Source organism: Gadus chalcogrammus, chromosome 19, assembly GCF_026213295.1.
Source record: "Gadus chalcogrammus isolate NIFS_2021 chromosome 19, NIFS_Gcha_1.0, whole genome shotgun sequence".
Taxonomy (NCBI): Eukaryota; Metazoa; Chordata; class Actinopteri; order Gadiformes; family Gadidae; genus Gadus; species Gadus chalcogrammus.
The window spans coordinates 12,899,223-12,917,615 of record NC_079430.1 but is presented as its reverse complement, the minus strand read 5'-3'; the positions used below and the strand labels follow the sequence as shown (position 1 = coordinate 12,917,615).

At 49.0% G+C, this 18,393-nt stretch overlaps 2 protein-coding genes across 2 annotated transcripts in view; one reads left to right on the top strand and one right to left on the bottom strand.

Moving 5' to 3' along the window:
- Positions 1-1,770: 1,770 nt before the first annotated feature.
- Positions 1,771-3,541, bottom strand: ndufb2 (NADH:ubiquinone oxidoreductase subunit B2). Its single transcript, XM_056578227.1, has 4 exons — positions 3,339-3,541; positions 3,017-3,161; positions 2,551-2,649; positions 1,771-1,877 (listed from the first exon to the last, which is right to left on the bottom strand). The coding sequence occupies exons 1-3, from the start codon at positions 3,422-3,424 to the stop codon at positions 2,575-2,577; spliced, it is 306 nt and encodes a 101-aa protein (XP_056434202.1). The 5' UTR covers positions 3,425-3,541; the 3' UTR covers positions 1,771-1,877; positions 2,551-2,574.
- Positions 3,542-6,251: 2,710 nt separating this feature from the next.
- kmt2e (lysine (K)-specific methyltransferase 2E) overlaps positions 6,252-18,393 on the top strand; it is a 34,415-nt gene continuing 22,273 nt past the window's right edge. The window contains exons 1-2 of the mRNA XM_056579011.1: positions 6,252-6,589; positions 15,094-15,275. Coding sequence (XP_056434986.1) covers positions 15,205-15,275 — 71 coding nt within the window. The 5' untranslated portion in view covers positions 6,252-6,589; positions 15,094-15,204. The remainder of the gene's footprint in view (positions 6,590-15,093; positions 15,276-18,393) is intronic.

Genomic DNA, 18,393 nt, shown 5'->3' with positions numbered 1-18,393 from the left:
TTGGCATTTGGCTGAACAACTTGCATGCTGTTCGGGTTAATTTATTACTTTTTGGTTTTATCTGTAATGTGGGGTTTTCTTAATGTTATTTTTTTATTGATTCTGAATGATGTATTTATTAATTTTAAGAGATTTTATTCTATTCTGAGCCGTCAGCCACGGGGTATTCTGCGGGTTTTAAAGGGTTCTGTTTATGTTTTGGTATCTAGGCCTACGCATAATTATTGTAAATGTGGTTTTGTTTTTACCTTCAGTCACAGCCACGTAGCGTCTTTCCTACCGAGTCGTCACCTTGACATCTATCCTTGGTTCCTTGACTTGACCCCTGGCTAGTTTCTCCCTAGTGGGTCCTTGTGGCTCCTCGTGATGTGGGTTCCTGTCCCCTTTGCAGCTAGACTTGTTGGCTTTGTGAGTCTACAAAATGTTTACGTTGTGCACTAGCTCAGAGTTCAGCTTCCTTTTTATTTAATGTTTTCTAGGGATGCACGGATACTTTAGTTTACACATTTTACATATCATCCCGATTCCAGTACATCGATTTTAAGTGACCAATTAGCAGATAAACTTAGGGCCAGGTGGAGGTCATAACTATGTTAAGGCATTTTATTGATAATTCATGGAAAAAAAGCTAATTTTCTTTAATTGTTGAGATGTTTGATTATGGCTCTGAATATTATTTTTATAAAAAGTATTCTCCGCTCATCCCTGTTACCGGTTCCAGTGTCGGTGGCCTCAATTCTTAATATTTATATTATGCCGAACAGGTACCACTCTTTCTTTCCACAAAAAGTGAGCTCTGAGCAACCTTGGTCAGTCCAAAGCTGTCAGCGAAAGAAACCCGAGTGGGATGTACGATTAGTATTTAATTTCTCAGTGATTCCGGTGGTGCATGTGGTTGACGTGTGTGTGTGTGTGTGTATTTTGTTGCTGGAGATGCGCAGTTCGACACTCTCAGGGAATGGTGCCAAGAACACAACCAGCAGCCACGTCATGATGCAGACCAGTCCCTCTCCCCTGTAAACACCCTGCAAAGTCCCGCTTTTTTTTTTGGTTACTTTTTTAATGAAATATTTTGTGAAAGTTGACTCGCTGTGCTTTGCATTTACGGTTTCGAACTTTAGAATCGCGTCACCTGATTTGAAGTACTGGTCGTTTTTTAAAAACCCTTTTGGCGTAAAGACAAGATGAGATACGAACGTTGAAGACCACATCTTCATTAGTAGCTTAAAGACCACAAGTTCCCCCTCAGACCTGAACCGCTCTGCTCAGGTGGGCTCCACGCATTTGACCTGGTGAACCGCCTGGTCAGTTTGGCTCCACGCACGTGACCTGTGACCCGCCTGGTGCTTTGCTCGAGATGAAGGTTAAATCATGTATAGTGAAGAATGAAATCAAATCGTATCTTCTCAGTCCTTGTCTCGACTTTACACTACACGTAAAATGCATGTCAACTTATTTAAATGGCAAGAGCTAGCCCGCAGGCAGGGTCTTTTTTAAGGTAATTAATGTTCAGGACTTGGTCGCTGTTGGGTTTTAAACAGATCTAGTGTCCTTTGTGATCTGTGCTAATTCTTGCAATTGTTTTCATGATTTATGATTTTTTTGAAGTATAAAAAAACACTGGCTAACTGTGACACTGATACGTAAAGCGTTGAATTTGTTTCTGCATTTCAAACAAAATGCCTGTAAATAAATTTTGGAAATAATTTGGCCATGTTCTGTGAAGGTGCCTTCAGTTAACCGTGAATTCCGCTTCTTAGAGTCCTATAAGTAGAAGCCAGGACAACATGGTGAGAATACATGAGGAATCTTTATTATGTACAACAAAGCTTTCGTCTGTCTGGATGACATCTAGCTGGACAGACGAACCCTGGGATCTGGAGAAAGAACAAAGGATCAAACATGAAACTTTTATAGAAAACACTATGGTGGGAGTATTTACTACTGAAATGGGCGGGTTTCTATAACCTTTCAACTCTGGTAATTAAAATGTTATTAAGTCATTCTAGCCCTTGATAGCCAAACTACTATGAGTGCAGCTGGAGCAGTAATGTCCGTTTTGTTATGCTAATGTTTATTACGGCTAGTACAGGCCTACCAAGAACCAACAAAATGTTAACAACGTAACAAGTAGCATAGCCAGACAATGGACCAGGCCAACGTCCCTAGAATACAAGCGCACCACTGTCCCACCCTTTGTCACTACACGACCCACCAGCCAACAAGGGGAATAGCTGAAGGCATCGCCTTGCATCCGTAACCACGGTGCCCTCTTTGACCCTCTCCCTCAACCTCCACGTCAATCCAACGCAATGTCATCCACTTCAGAAATATCCCTCCAACACCGAACCCCTCGTAGATGTTTTATTAGAAACTACTTTATGGTTGGATTACTTCTTATCCTTTTGTATTGTGGGGGGAACTTCACACATTATTTGATGCATGAGGTAAGGTTACAATAAGCTCTTCAATGGTTAAGGCAATGAATCATTTGAGAACCAACATGCGAGTGCAGCCACAAGGGACCGCTGGTTTTCTGTGTTTCCCAACCTGTCGGAGTGCCATCTCTCAGAACTATTCCTCATCGTCTGCTGGGATGCCAAGCTCCTCGTCAGTCCACTGGGACGCGTCCGGCCACGCAAAGTGACCCTGGAGGACAAGGTCAGAGGTCAGTGATGTCACAGATTGAGAGGCAGGTAGGCATTGGGCTAACTTAATAACACCTATTTGACAGGACAATGGGGTTTAAACCCAGAACCCTTCAGCTGTGACTGGCTGCTGTCCTGAACGCACGCCTACCTATGATAGGAGAACACAGCCACTGGATTTTAATACATTCACATCAATGCATTTACAATACTGTGTACTACTACTAAATTTACACCCGGTACTGTATGGCTTATCTGCTATAGCACTACTTGTTCTACAGAACAGGGTAAAGATGATGACCATCAGCCCGATGTAAAACCCCAGGTACTAGTAGTTCTACAGAACCAGGAAGAGGTGTCCTGCTCACCAGAACGTCGTCTGAGCTGTGCCAGAAGTGCCAGAGCATCCAGAACCACATCGTACTGCTCAGAATCTCAGCCTGGAGCTTCTGGTTCTTAGTGACCTGGGGGTACTGCCGGTACTGCGGCACTATGTGGGGGCCCCCGCCGGCCCTAGAATAAAACAAACACCGTTAATATCGTAACACAAGATCCACAAGACCAGTAAAGTGAAACAAACAGTTAATGTCATCTGGGTTCCCCTCGAGTGTACAGTGGCCAATCCTAATATATCTTTTGGTTCGGAGCTCCACTCAGTGTGCGGTCTTAGGCCCTGGCTCCGGTCCTCACCTCCGGTAGAAGGTCTTCTGAGGGCCACTTCTCAGAGCGCTAGCCCCCGCCCGGAGGAGCCGCAAAGCGCTGCCAAGAGAAGACATGTTCTAACCTAAACGAAACCCGTTTAGAATGGTTTGGTAAAATGAACTCCTAATGTCACCTTCCCTTGTCAACAGACGACCCCACTCACTAACATCGTCCACTGCAGTTGGAGGGCTGGAGCTGAGTAACGCCGACTGTGATTGGACAGTCCTACTCTAACGCTGATTGGCTGTGGGTTCCTGGATGAAATATGTGACGAATATATGTCAATTTATATTGAATCTTCTTTATTATATTACAGTCACTCTATTACTCATGGTTAAAATAATTAAATAATCTGAATAAAATTAAAAGCCCAGAATGGGGAACGTTTGAACAAGAATAACTGAGCTGGAATAACTGTTTTTGATTTGTCTGAAAAAAATGTACGTAATAAAAGGATCTATCTCAAAAATGTGTTAGCATTGTGAAACCCGATATCAACATGATGTTCTTTTCTGAAGATGAAACAATTAAAGGACAATAAAGTAACAATTTCACGCTTTGGATCTTATCTGAACGCAGTGTAATTGTGGATTAGCACCAGGCTATGACAGTGAGAGCCGCCGCGGCCACCAGGTGGGGCCAGAGCCGCTTCACGTTCAGGACACAAAGCATCGCGACATTGAATGCGCTCAGGTGACGTATTTTTAGGACGATAACATCTGATAAGTCCCGGGGAGATTTTTGGCCTGAATGGATGTATTGCTTTAGAATCATCAAGAAGCGCCATGAGTCCTGTATGCATATAAAGAATGATCTCGTATGAAACACATAATATGTATATCTGCATAGTTTATGGAGGTTTTGGTCCCTTCAGCAAAACAGTACTTTATGAAAACATTCCCTTTGTCGGGACTGCGCGCAATGCGCGCCCCTGCTGCCAAAAGATGCGCGGTGGCGCGAGAACAGAACTCCCTACTTGGGCGCCATCTTATTTTGAGTGCGCAACATTAAAACACGTCGAAAAACAACCACTCACTTCCATTTCCAATAAATAAAGATTTAAATCCACGACCATGACTTCCTGGTTCGATGCCTAACTGCCCGACAAAAGTCTTTAGCAGTCTTTAGCAGAATAACGGTTTGCTTCTGTGCTACGTGGCTGCCTAATGGCGTCTGAGCCAGCGGATCTCCGGTCGCGCCCCTCTCCCCTCGCAGCTCAGTTCCCGCCTCCAAATAAGCCCAATGATGTCATCTCAGGGCACCAGCTCTGAAACAATCACCCGCTCGGTGCGCTTCTACCTAGCCACTCGACGAGATTCAGGTCCCGCTGTTTATCCTCCTCTTTTAACCAACCTGACCACTCGAGTGACCTTCAGCCAAAACCGCTACTAGGCAACAGAAGTTAGAGTGAAATGTGTAAAACCGATCGTCGCCAATCCTTTTTTTGGGGGGGAAAGGGGCCTTAAATGGCCTGAAATGTCTCGATATGTCTCGATGCACCGTCGGAACTCCGTAACGTTTGAGATCGACGTTGTTGAGTAACAAGGGTTCGCCTGCATATCTACACACGCCGTCTAAATTGGTTAAAACAGAACGACGAACCGGAAGAGCGAGCCTCCCGACGTCCGGTGTGCGCGTGCGCGAGGGGCTGCGGTGTTCGCAGTGGGGGAGGGTCGATGAGAAAGACGGGCGAATTATCTCATAGAGTATCGTTGAATGCAAGGAAAGGCGAACAAAGTCACACTGAAACACAATGGACGAACATCTACCCGCACACAACACTTAGGTTTGTTATTGTCCTCATGTTCTGGTATAATACTATTAAACCCCAAACAGGTTTTTGTTGTTGTTTCTATTAAAAAAAGGAAAATAGCTGTTTACAAGGAAACCGTTTGTGTGTTCTCCTATCTTTATTTCTTTGATTCGATACGGTCCACCTTATCTTCAAACAGGCTGGGTTCAGACAGGAGAATGCTGCTCTTGTGTAAGGGTTATATAACAGCCCGCTCCTCCTACCGTCTGGAAGCCGACTCAGAGGCTCCTTTACACAAGGCAGTGTTCGCTTCATAAAATAATGTACTTCAACTAAACGACCTACAACTATTTATATTGATCTAATCTTTTCGGTAATGAAGGGAGAAATTAACAGGAATGTGTGGTGAGCAAAAATGTATATTTCTACAAGGTTAAAATTTCAATAGGGCAAAATTATACTACCGTTATACTTTCAATGAAATGATTATAATTAGGACATTTTTACATGGAGGAGAGATGGTGGGGTTTTCCACTTTGAGGAGACATACAGAATGGGCGGTACCAACACATTAGGCATCCGAACCCAGCGGTTACTTTCACATCACTAACATATTCTCAAACTTACAGCCCACACTCTAGCCTCCTCGACTCTACATGCATTATTCATGGAGAAGTTATCTGAACAACGGGTAATAGGGTTTGGTAGCCTACTGTAATAAAGTTGTTATAGCAAAATTGTGTGATTTTTACTGTATATTCACAGAGGGAAGGAATGCGTTATTCGGGTAAATGGCTGTGATGACATTCACGATGACGCGCATCAAAAACCATGGACTATATAGCACTATTCATTGATATGCATATAAATAGATATGTGTGTATATAAATAAATAAATATATATGTGTATGCATGAATATACACATATATAACGTTATTCAACAAAACTGTCTGGTGTATCCTGTATTTACACAGAGGGCAATGATGCATTATCGAAATAAATATATGATGATATTCGCGTGGACGCGCATGATTCCAAAAAGCCCCTGTAAAGTTGGCCTTGCAACCCCGCAGGACGTAGAGGCGGGGCCAGAGGTGAGCGGCGGGGAGGGGGGTCGCGCGGAGGAGGAGGAGGAGGCGGGGTCTCCACCAGTCCTGCCAGGCCGCCATTTTTGCACAGAGAGAGCAGGCTACAGAGGATCTGGTTTCCTACAGTCGCTAGGTAGGTAGGGCAGTTTTTAACGGTTCGGAACTGACCCGCGAGTCAACCGTTTGGACCCGCAGTCCCCCCCACGGACCCAGAGGCGTGTGACGGGAGGAGAGCAGCGGGAAGGCGCCCCAGACCCCCGTTAGATAGCCGGGCTGAGGGTCGCAGTGTGTTGAGCAGCAGTCTTGTTTTGGTTCTGGAGGCTGGGTGGACAGTGACGGGCTTCTCTCCCACGGCCCCCAGTTTTTTTATTCAACTTTTCTATAGTGGACATTAGCGGTAAGTAGAGCTCCGTTGTGTGTGGGTCTGAGTATGTTGTGGAGTACTGTTGCAGGCTATCAGAGTTGCTTTGTTACTAAGCTAGGCACGTCGTGCTGTTGTTACAGCTCGGCTAGCATGCTAGCTGTCTGTGGAGCGCATCATCCTCACCATTCGTGTGTTTACGGGGTTGATGGGCACTATTACAGATAAACAAGACTCTGCAGCAGCTCGTTTTGGGAACCAACCTGGGATGTTTTGACGTGGATCGCTGTCCAGCCTGGAAACAGACTAGCTCCATAATGCTAACTAGCTTCGCACTGAGTTGGGCTTCAGGATGACAATACTGGAGACGTCACATACTCAGTCAGCCAAGTATCCGTCCTACTGCGAATTATTACAAGCTTTCAATGTAGATAAGAGTGTGTGTGTTTGTGTGTAGATCTATGTGTGTGTCTGTGTGTAGACGTGTTGTGTGTGTGTAGACGTGTGTGTGTGTGTGTGTGTAGACGTGTTGTGTGTGTATAAAAGGTCAAAGTCAGTTATCTCCCCGCTTTATTCTTAGCCAATCCTGCACAAGCGCCTCTCCTAAGTTGTTTTACGGTCATGTACGAGCTGGAAGTCAGAGCACGACCCCCTTCGGGTTGTGTACGATCTGCAGTAGTGTATGTAACCAATGTAAGTTTAACTGTAGTCCGTATCTCAGTATATGCGTCCGTGTTGGACCACTACACCTAAAAAGCATCATTCTCGAAAGGTTAAAAACAACCCTTCGATGTGCGTCCAAAAACCCCTGAACTGGAGTGAATCAAACTAATGTCATCTTTAGGAAATGGCGACAGCAAACTACAGGAGCTAAGTAGCTTTCCTAGATCTTCTCGAAATGAAGCGACTTCTCTAAAGCCAGGGGAGATATCACCACCTATCGCCATGGCATACGTCTCCCACACGGAGGAAATGGCCTTACGCGATTAGTTAATTTAGATTCACATTTGTGCCTCAAATGCTGCATACGTGGGGGAGGGGATGGTGGACTTAGGTAAAGCAATCCTGCAAAACCCGACTTCAGTTTAAAAAAAGGAGCCTGGACCCGACGGTTACCGACTGGACCGTTTGGCGGTGATAAGTCCGTAATTTGCCAAGTTCGCCATGGACGTGAAGTAAAAAATAACTTGGGATTGTTTTTTTGGGCAGTATTGACCTCCCTTCCGTCATGTTGCTTTGCTCCTGTCTGAGGGGACCAGTAATCCACTCCAGTCCTCTCTCTCTCTCTCGTATCCTATCAGCTACAATAAGAGACCACAAGGCGCTCTGCTAGCCGCTACCTAGCGACCGATCTAACCACGCATAACACCGGACCACATCCGTGATTACGCGTCTGTTAAGAATTCTCTCCACACCGTTATACGTTTGTAGCGCGCTGTGTACCATCCCTCCGTGGCTCATCCACACCGAGGGACAACGTTGTAGCTCAGCATGCGCCCGTCTCCAGAGAAGCCATTGCTCACCATCATTGTTAGCATGTTAGCTTCGATTCTGTCGATGCGTTTTCGAAAGACGTGCAGGACAGCGTGCACAGAGACACAGCGATACACCTCAGGAGGAAGTATTTTTGAAAGAGGCCACTGTTTTGGGGGGTTCTCCCGGTGTAGCGATGCGTCTCCTCGGCTAAACGTGTGGTTTGGCCGTCCTCTGAGAGGCGCTGTGAAGATGGCGACCTGATGGGTGTTGTGGGAACACTGGGCTCCACACCCCTGCTGCTCCACTGGACTGCAGCGCCGACGTACTTACCGGGAAGTAACTACACACTGCGCGTTAGACTGGAGAACAACAACACCACGGCGAACCCGTCTGCGTCGGTCCCCGAGTACTGTTTGATCGAAGCAATAAAGCTACCGTAAATAGCCGCTTTTATTAGAGGCGATAACCTACTAGCGCTTCAACGTGCGTCACGTCATATACCGTGTGTGTGTGTGTGTGTGTCTCTGTGTGTGTCTCTGTGTGTGTCTCTGTGTGTGTGTGTGTGTGTGGTGACTCGCTGTGAGTAGGATTGACATTGTTCGTTTCTGCTTTATACATATCCACTTGTTTTAATGTATATGTCGACGAGGCTGCCACCGTCTCTGGCCGCATCGGGATATGTACAATACAAATCGTAATTAGTGGAACCGACATTTTATCTGATCCCTTAAACATTAGCCATAGAGCAATAACAAACAAATGAACTTAAAACACTGGCCGGTGTTCAAATAGATCACTAACCCCTACAGTGTCATTCACTGAACATCTCTGAAACGTGCATCAGTCTGTCATTAAATGGTCTTCAGAGTGTGTGTGCGCGCAGACATGAAGTTGTTGTGTTGTCCTCCTGTAACATGAAGGAGGAAATATTGTATATCGAACTATTAGATTCAGACTCGATCACACAGGTTGAGTCTTGTGGTCGAATTGTCTTGGTTTGTCATTAGCTGCAACACCGTGTGAAAGTGACTATAATGTAGAAAGGAGAAAAAAAGTTGTGTTTGTGAGCAGGCTCTCTTTGCAATGACACAACACAGCCCTGTCCTCTTAAGCTGTAGGCTAGCACATTGGCCTCCATCGTCCAAATTCTTTCTCTCTCTCTTGGCTGCGCCAACAGTTCTTTGTGGCTCTTTCCAAGCATGTCTTTTTCCTTTCCTCGCGTTATTTCACTATTTTTTTTTTTAAAGAAGGTTTTTAGATTAGTGAGTCAACGGAGACGGACGCTAAACATGTACGAATTGAGCTTTCGGATTTAAAGTTGACAAGGGATTGTGCATTTTGTTTTCGAACATTACAGCTGTTCTGTGAAGAACTTGCATATTATTATTATCCAAGCAGCTGATTGATGCTCGCGCCTTGTGGCACCAATTTCCGTGTGTTTCTGTCACACGCAGATGTTTGCTCGCTAAAGCGTCTGTCTGGGGAATCATAACATGAGACCTCCTACTGAGCTAAATGGCTCTCCCTTCTGTCCCCCCCCGTCCCGTCCCCCATCTGGAGGGCCGGCGTGGAGCTCAGACCCACAGGTGCCTCAGGTCCGGCCAAAGCGCTCTTCACTGCCCCTGGACCCAGTCTGTTTTGAGCCTGCCCCCCCCCCCCCCCCCAGGGACCAGTAGGCATAGCTTCCCCCAGTATGGGGCCCTCTGTTGATCACGTGGTAACCAGGCAGGGTGCGGCTGGCAGCAGTCAGGAGACCTGTTATCGTAGCGGCTAGCTGCTAACGGATTACCTTATTTACGGGAGCCTTATTTGCCTGGTGTTCACCTGGTCCTAAACTCGAGCTGAGGGGAGCTGGTTGAGTCTGGCTCCCTTCCCGACAGCCTTTGGCCTGAGACGGCAGCCATAACCTTGGCTGTTGCTCTTCTTCCTGTTGCTGTGCCATTTCTACCAGCTCTGCCGTGGCTGTACTACACACCAGTGAGAGTGAGACAGGCGAGGTATGCTCGGGGTGGAGGGCAGCAGACCGGGCTGAGGAGGGCTCCTGTCATACCTGGGTGATGGCCGTGAGTGGCTCCCATTGTTTGGCCCCCATCACTGACCATTATAGCTGACCCCCTCATCTGTTACACAGACACACACACACACACACACACAGACACAGAGAGAAGTTTAACTTGGCCAAACGGGGCATAATGCATTCTTTAGATGCTACCGTTGTGTGTTGCTGTCTGTCATTCCCTGGTTGTCGGGGGGGCCGTCAGAGTCAACATCACAACGCCTGGAAGCTTTTGATGCACCGATGCTTAGTGGGGAAGACAAGAAGTGATCCCTTGTATCAGGTTAACATAAATGGCCGCGATAATAATGTGTGTATAACGGATTAATAAACATGCATTGGAAAAACAAATGGCTAGCCAACATAAACCTCTGTGTTGGGTAGGGTCGTCTCGGTTCTGTAACGGTAGTTTCACTTGGACGTGCACACATGGCTCTTCTTATTTTTGGTGGATATATTACGTTCGCAAAACACAGTTTACATTCTGTTGGGCCTTGTTTGTGGTAAAACTTGATGTTGCTCGGGTCCAAGAAGGGGCAGGGAGACGGACGGACGGAGACGGTTTCTTTTTGGCTCTCTTGGACGTTATCTCCGTCTCTCCCTCCTTAACCTCAGCGCTGGGACACGGACCCTGCTCCTCCCCCGTACTGTGGTGCAGCAGCAGCAGCAGCTAGGCTGCGTCTCCCTTCTCATGGATGTGTCAGATGGCTGGTGCCGCTGGCCCCAGGCCACCATTGTCTCCGGGCTGTGGTTGTCGGCGGAGCGGAGCCCTGAACCCACCACACAACAGCAGGGTCCACCCCGTCTTCAGATAGCCCTGGCTCTGTACTCCCCTGCCCTGCTGGCCCGTCTCCTGGCCCTGCCAACACGCCAGGCCCTGTCAAGTGCCCTGTTTGCTTTTGAGCCACCTCTGTTACTTGGGAAATGACACACACACACACACACACACACACACACACACACACACACACACACACACACACACACACACACACACACACACACACACACACACCGACAACGCCATCTTCCTCCCCCTGTGTTCTGATGCGTCTCTGGGTCTGAGTTGTGAAGGGAAGAGGAGGGGGGGTGGGGGGGTGACCCACATGGCCACCAGGGTCTACCATGCATGGAGCACATGTGTAGGGGCGCTGTGGAACACGAGGTGTGTGTCTGTGTGTGTGTGTGTGTGTGTGTGTAGAGGCCGGAGTCATCCCTCCGTGAGGCTGAGGGGAGCCGGGGTATGGGAGGAAGGGCTGGGGGTCGCTGTCCTCATGGAAGAATACAATCCAAACTGCTGAGAGCTGGCGGCAGAAACACAAATCAAACGCTGCTGCCGCCACATAGCAGCTAGCAGTGTGAACACGGCGAGAGAGGGCGAGAGAGGGCGAGCGGTCTCGCGTAGGACATATGGCGCGTCTGTGTGGCGCACGTCCCGATTACCGTGTGGATTTTCCCCTCGGCGACTTCATCAGTGCGGTTGTGTCTCACAAACGCAAGAGTTTCTCCCCGACACAATGACGTGACTGTGTTTCCCCTCTTGCCGCTCGGCGAGGGGGGAGGTGAGAGGGAGGCAGAGCGAGAGACGCAGAGCGGAGGGCGAGAGAGTAGGCAGCGATGTGAGCTCCACTCTGCCACCCAGAGTCCAGCCTGTGATCAGCCTGCCTAGTCTCACTGTCAGACCGACCCCCTCCAACGCAGGGGCGTCTGAGAGGTTTCTAAAAGCTTGTAGAGAGTAAATCTGTTCACTGGGGAGTGGTGATAGGGGGGGGGGGGGGGGCAAGGAGGGATTCTGGGGGTAGAGAGTGAGGGTCTGAAGCGGGGAGGAAGAGCGCCACAGCATTCCTTCCACTGCGCCTCGGATAGACGCCTGCCCCTTTCCTTTCTCCTCCTCTCCTGACCGCCCTCCCCTTCACGTCTATCCCCCTCTGTTTGGGCTCGTCATGGGCTGTGGTGTAGTCGTGGTGGGTGGAGGAGAGGGCCACAGCTGCTGCCTTCAGTATCTCCTCCTCCTCTGGTCGGTGGCGCGGCCCTAACCCTTCAGTATCTCCTCCTCCTCTGGTCGGTGGGGCGGCCCTAACCCTTCAGTATCTCCTCCTCCTCTGGTCGGTGGCGCGGCCCTAACCCTTCCGTATCTCCTCCTCCGGTCGCTGGCGTGGGCTTAACCCGGCCGCCCAGCTCTCCTTGGTTTATTTAGGAAGTGCGCGGAGCGGAGGGAGAGAAATCCGGTTGGGTGGGGTGGCTCGGCGCAGGAAAGGGGGGAAGCTCCCTCCCTCTCCCTCTTGCCCTCCCTCCCCTTTTTCCTTTTTTTTTTGGCAGCTTTGCCCCCGATATGACGGACAGCCCTGCTAGAGGAAGTGGGAGGGTTCCAGGAGAGGCTGTCACAATGCATCTCGGATTTAGTCAGGAATGCTGCTTGTGCCTGACTTGTTTTCTTTTCGCGCGTGTGCGTGCGTGCGTGTGCGTGTGTGTGTTCCTTTGGGAAGGTTTGTAGGGATGGGGCCTGGGGGGCTGTGTGTCGGTGTGTTGCTGGTTTGTCAAAGCATTCCTCTCCAGTGATTCCCTGGTTCATCCTAAGACAGGTTGTTTTTGAGGGGAGGCGTACATACTGCTTCTGAAGGGATGTGGTTAAAGACCACTAAAACAGAGGGGCCTCTGATGCACAATAAGGGAATGCGTCTTTACATGGTTTGGATAACAGCCCCCTGCTGGTTTAAGGAGCAAGTGCTGGTGTCCTGGCCAACAATGTTGTTTCCACACTAGGTGGAAGTTTCACTGCTTGTGATTCGACCCTATGGATGAGTTATCAAAACATCCTGCAATGTAAAACATGTGGAAATATGTAGGGGTACTGAATTCAAGCTGTCGGCTTGTTCACATTTAAAGAGAATCTGTGATTGAATAGGTGCTCAAAGTAGAACGTTAGCAGTAGCTTAGCCTCACCTCGGTGGCACCCCAAGGGCTGCAGTGCCTGTTAATGAGGCCTGGGGCTGGCAACTGTTGTCTAGGGCTTGCCAATCAGGGGAACTCTGCTAGCCGGAGGGCTCAGCCAATCGGGTTCACCCTGCTGTCTGGAGAATGAATCTGGCTTCGTCCTCTGGAGGCCCGACATGTTGCAAAACATGCTGGGGTAGCGTCTGAGCAGGTCCGTGGTACAGGTTGATGAGCCTCGCGGTCTCTGAGACAGGCTGTAGACCAGCACCGGAACTACCAGTCAACAGAACGGTATAATGTTGAAGATCTGGGCCTGATTGTAGGGTAGTTTCAAAGTGCATATCGAGGTAGCTTTACTTTCAGACGACAACAGAACCTTATGTATGGCGTCTCGTGTCCTAAGCTGTTGTACTACTTAACTTTCGCCTGAGGGGACCTGAGAGGACCTGAGAAATGATTGGTCATTCAAACAGTATAATTGAAGTAAGAATAATTATTACAGCTAAATAATCATTCGTTTTTCCTCCTGTCTCCGGTTTCCTCCTGTAGCCAAGGTGCTGTCCCTCTGATGCACATTGTTTCTGTATCACGACTCACGTCAACATAAGTGTCACGGCATGACCGACAAAAAAGCCCATTGTTTGTTGGTTTGCCCTGGAGGTCGTGGGTCCATAGACCCCACTCAACTCGACCCACCTCCCAGATCCTAGTCCAGGTCTATGTTTTTGATCCTGGGGGCCGTCCAGGGTAAGATGTGACCTCCAGCTTGTATTCCTTCTCGGCGTCGGTGTCTATCAGTAATCCTGCTTATCTACGGAGCTCTGTGTGTTTCAGGGCCAGACACACAGGCTGCCTACTAAGCTCTGCAGCAGAGCGTATATGTAAAGCTTATGGTTTGACTTAAACTAGCCTCTCTCCCTGAGAGCATCAGAAGTGTGGTTGGAGTTCCTGGAAGTTTACCGGAAATTTGTCCAGCAGAGTGCATACAATATTTAGCCACCTGTATTCTGACCGATTGATCATTAAACCGAATTATTGTTTCCTCTCATTACACATCTTAGACGTATATTTAATTCACCGTACCATCATCTGAACCATTTAATCCGTCTGATCCTCCTTATGTGGCTGGTTTCCACTTTAAATTTTCTTTTGGCAGTTCAATAAACCAGTCTTCTCGTTCCGCGTTCCCTCGACATAGTTTAGAGGACTCAGCTATTGACGAATGACACTTGATGCAGTTAATTATTGACAACATAATGTGTCTGTCGTCCCTCTCCATCTGCATGGCTAGGGAGGCACAGACACGGCTGCTACAGACCCCACTTTGAAAAGTTTATTTAGGAGGTGCTCTCTTGACGTCAGAGACCCACAAGGGGTCAAATTTCACGGTCGCCTGTGTTTTTGTTTCTTCTTCCTGAAAAGCCCATTGTCACTTTAAGGTGGGGTAAAACCGGAATATGGCTTGTTACATTTCTCCCCTTTCTTCCTCCTCGGAGTCTGTGGCGCTCATACCCCCTAGTGGCCGCACAGGGACTCTGCAGCATCCTGCATTGTCTGTAGAGCGTGTTAGGGGTCGCTTTGGCGCAGTTCACCCTTCATACAAACAGGCAGCTGGGTTCTGTCCATCTTCCGTCAAACAACAAGACTCCTGGAGCTGGAGCTTCAGATCTGATGTAATCTAGACATTTACCTGATGAATAATACTCCCCATGAGTAACTGTTTAGAAGGTTTTATCCCAGTTGATGCCCACAGGGAGACGGTGGAGCTGCTGTGCTGGGCTTTGGCTAGATTTTATTTGTTGATATCAACCAATGTGGCACAAAAGATTGGCAGGTTGCTCATGAGGTAGGGGGGTTGGCTGGTAACCGAGGAGCTTGCTGTCGCCTTGCATGGTTGACACCGCCGTCGGTGTGCGAATGTGTGCCTGAATGGATGAATGTTGGGCAATATTGTGCAGCGCTTTGAGTGGCCACTGGTTAGAAAAGCCCTCTATAAATGCAGTCCATTTACCATTTTACTATCTAATGGTACGGATTGTAAGAAATAACACTGTTTGTCTTGTCCTCCCTGCAGGCCTTGTGGATGCACTTAGATGTCTGCAATGAGTGCTGTGGCTGACATGCCTCAGTGTTTTGGACTCCCATGCTCTGGACCCAGCAGTAGAAGAACTGACCAGAGAACGTCATGAGCATAGGCATCCCAGTGGGGGTGGACCAAGCAGACACCGCGTACCTGGACATGGCTGCAGGCTCGGAGTGAGTAGCGCACACACACAAAAACATACACGCAAAGACACCTCGTACCTGTACATGGCTGCAGGCTCTGAGTGAGTAGCACATGCACGCACACATATATACACACAGACACACACAGACACACACACACACAGACACACGAATACACAAGCACAGACATCTGCCTGCATATGTACATGCTAAAGAACAAGCATACAGACACACACATGCAGAGTGCCTGTCCTTCTCTGTAGTTTGGAGCTGGGCTGGAGGAAGGATTACATCGTCTGTTTCGTTTTACCGTTTCAGTGCAGATGGTTTCACTATGGTTATGATTGATTAATGATATGTTTGGTCTTATAATTTTTTTAAATAATTTTCTTATAAGGGTTAGGGAAAGTTACAGTAACATGGTTATAGTGAATAAGCTAATCATACAATTCAAAATAGTGCTGAAAGGCAGACATGTGCACAAAAAATGTAATAGTGTTGAATGTGATTCAACACTATTGTGATTCAACAACCCCCCCCCCCCCCCACCAACCCTTCCCAACCGCTCTTCTCGTTTCACAATGATCTCTCATTCCCCCTCACCTACTTTGTCATCATCCCTCCCCACCCTCCCAAACGGGCCATGCATGTGTGGAATGACTGGATTGGTCGTTATTTAATAGTATTTCAACCAACCTAGACTACTGTCTAAAACGTTTTCATCCAAGGCAACTGGCAGTGAGTTCTGATACATGTCATTCAGACTGTGGGCCTCTTGGCCCAGAGGCCCAACCACCACACAGCGATGCCCCTTGAGCAAGGGGCATCGCTGTGGTTTGGACTTTGCTGCTGCACATTGATTCTTGTCCTTTACTCAAAGAAGGTAACTGTTGATGGGAATCTGAGGTCAATCCATGCATCCCAAACACTGGCACTTTAACTCTACTGTGTTCTAATGGACGGCTCCACTATTGATCACACCCGCATATGTACACAGAGCGCACATTTCAGTGCACAGCTTTTAACTTTAACCGCCCAAGCAAAGCTGCCGCTGCTAAATCGAACCAGAACATCTAATGTTACCTGTGTGTCTTGATACAAATCTCAATGGCCAGTAAACCAACCCAGCTGCCATTTACTGTAGCCTGGTTCCAGTTGGTCTTATGTCTGTGTAAAACAATGTTGTTAACTTGTGACGTCGCTCTTCACGGCTACATAATAGTTCCTCAAGGATATCACGGAGGCTTCTCCCCTCAGCTAGCGAAGCTCAGGGACCTCCTCCTGACAAAAGGATAGCGCAAATACGTCATGGGATTATGACAGGGTGCCTGTCTCTTTAAGAAAGACAAGAGAGGAGGAGGAGGGGGGAGGGGTCTCCCCCTTCAGCCTTCATCAGAGCTGTTGCTTCGACAGCTTGTGTTGCCATGGTTCCCTTCCCCTCACGCCCCTCCTTTCCTTCCGCAGTGCGCAGGGCTTGTTGCCATGGCCACTGGCCTGAGTGACGGGTGGCCCTAACGCAGATAAGGCTTCTTAAATGGTCTTGATGCATCCTTCTCCAGCCCCCCCCCCCCCCCCCCCCGGTGCTAAGCCCCCGTTTTTCACCCTTACCTCCCGCTCTAGCCTTCTCCTCTTCCTCCGTGTCCTTCCCTCCGCGCGCCTTCTGCAGAGACGTTAAAAGCCGCTAATGAGCGGCGACGTGTCCCACCTGCTGGGCCGGGGTCCGCCGCCCTGAGCCGGGGGGGGGCCCGGAGATTAGATCACTGGAGGCTGTGTGGACGGACGAGGGGGCGTTGCTGTGGGCAGCGCGGGCTCCTTGTTTGTCTCTCCCTCCCCCATTCCCCCCCCCCCCCCCCGGGCGCCCCTGAACCCCGCAGCCTGCATCAGCCCGTCCTCTGAGGGCCGGCGGTGCGTGAGCGCATGTGCGCCCGTGCACACGGAGGGGAGGGTCCGGATGGTGGGGGCTTGGTTACTGTGTACTCTCCACAACCCGATGAGCATGCACGGGGAGAAAATAAAATAAAAAAAGCGGAGGGGTTGCCATGGTAGCTAGTGGGGGCACTTAGGGAGGGAAGGCGTTGCCTCGTTGGTTGATCTCCTGAATCCTCGGCGGCGGTGTGACGAGGCGCTCTGCGGCGCATGCCTTCTGAATGAAACGCACGCACACACACGGCGGCTATATTTACGCCCGCTCACGGGCCGTGCGAGCTATGATTAGAACGGGGCCGGGCTCGCTGTTGCAGTTTTAATTGAAACTTCCATTCCACTGACGATCGTTGCAGCGGTGTTGTTTATGGCCCCCTTTTCTTTCTTTTTTCTTTTTACCAGCCATGATGTGGGGAATCACAACGGCTGTAACACACTGACGCACACGCAGTGACACGCGCATACGTCGACTCACACATGGTGAATTCCCCTCCGTTTCAACACGAAACCTGACCAGTCATTTAACAAAGCCAACTCAGAAAGACCCCAACCCTACGCCTCGAGGTTTGTGTCATCTGCCCATATATCACTTTGACATTAAGGATATATACGTATGGCCCTATATCCTTTTACTTTAGTGGGACCCGAGCACATGTCTGAATCCTGTGTGGGATTTCCACTGGCTAACTTTTCCTGCTTCTCCAAGGCTGAACTTCTCTGCCCTGGTTGGCTCACGGTCTGTTTTGGTTGTCTATGTGGCAGTTGGTTTAGTGATCCCACATACTTCACACACACCTTCTCCATGCAAACACACACACGCCTCTCTTCACGCCTACCTTTCCTGCGCAGGCGTGCACAAACACACACTCATACACACACACACACAAATACACACACATACACACACACACCCTTACCGTCTCTGCGTGCACAGACACACACACCCACACACCCAGTGCCTTGGCCCGCCCCCAGGCCTCATGTTTGCGAGTTATGTTTTCACTTTGACGAGGCGGTTGAGTGGCAGAGCACACAGGAAGTACTGCACAGTGCTCCCGGAGCACGCAGCGAGAGCACCGGGCCCGCTGGACTCCGCCACACGTACGGTACCGTAACCGTACCCTCAGCAGGAAGGTGTGTGAGGAGAGTTGAACAAGGTAGGGCTGGGGTTTTTTGGAGAAGTGTGCCATTGTCTTCTGTACCGTGACTTCCTTGTTTGCGTTCC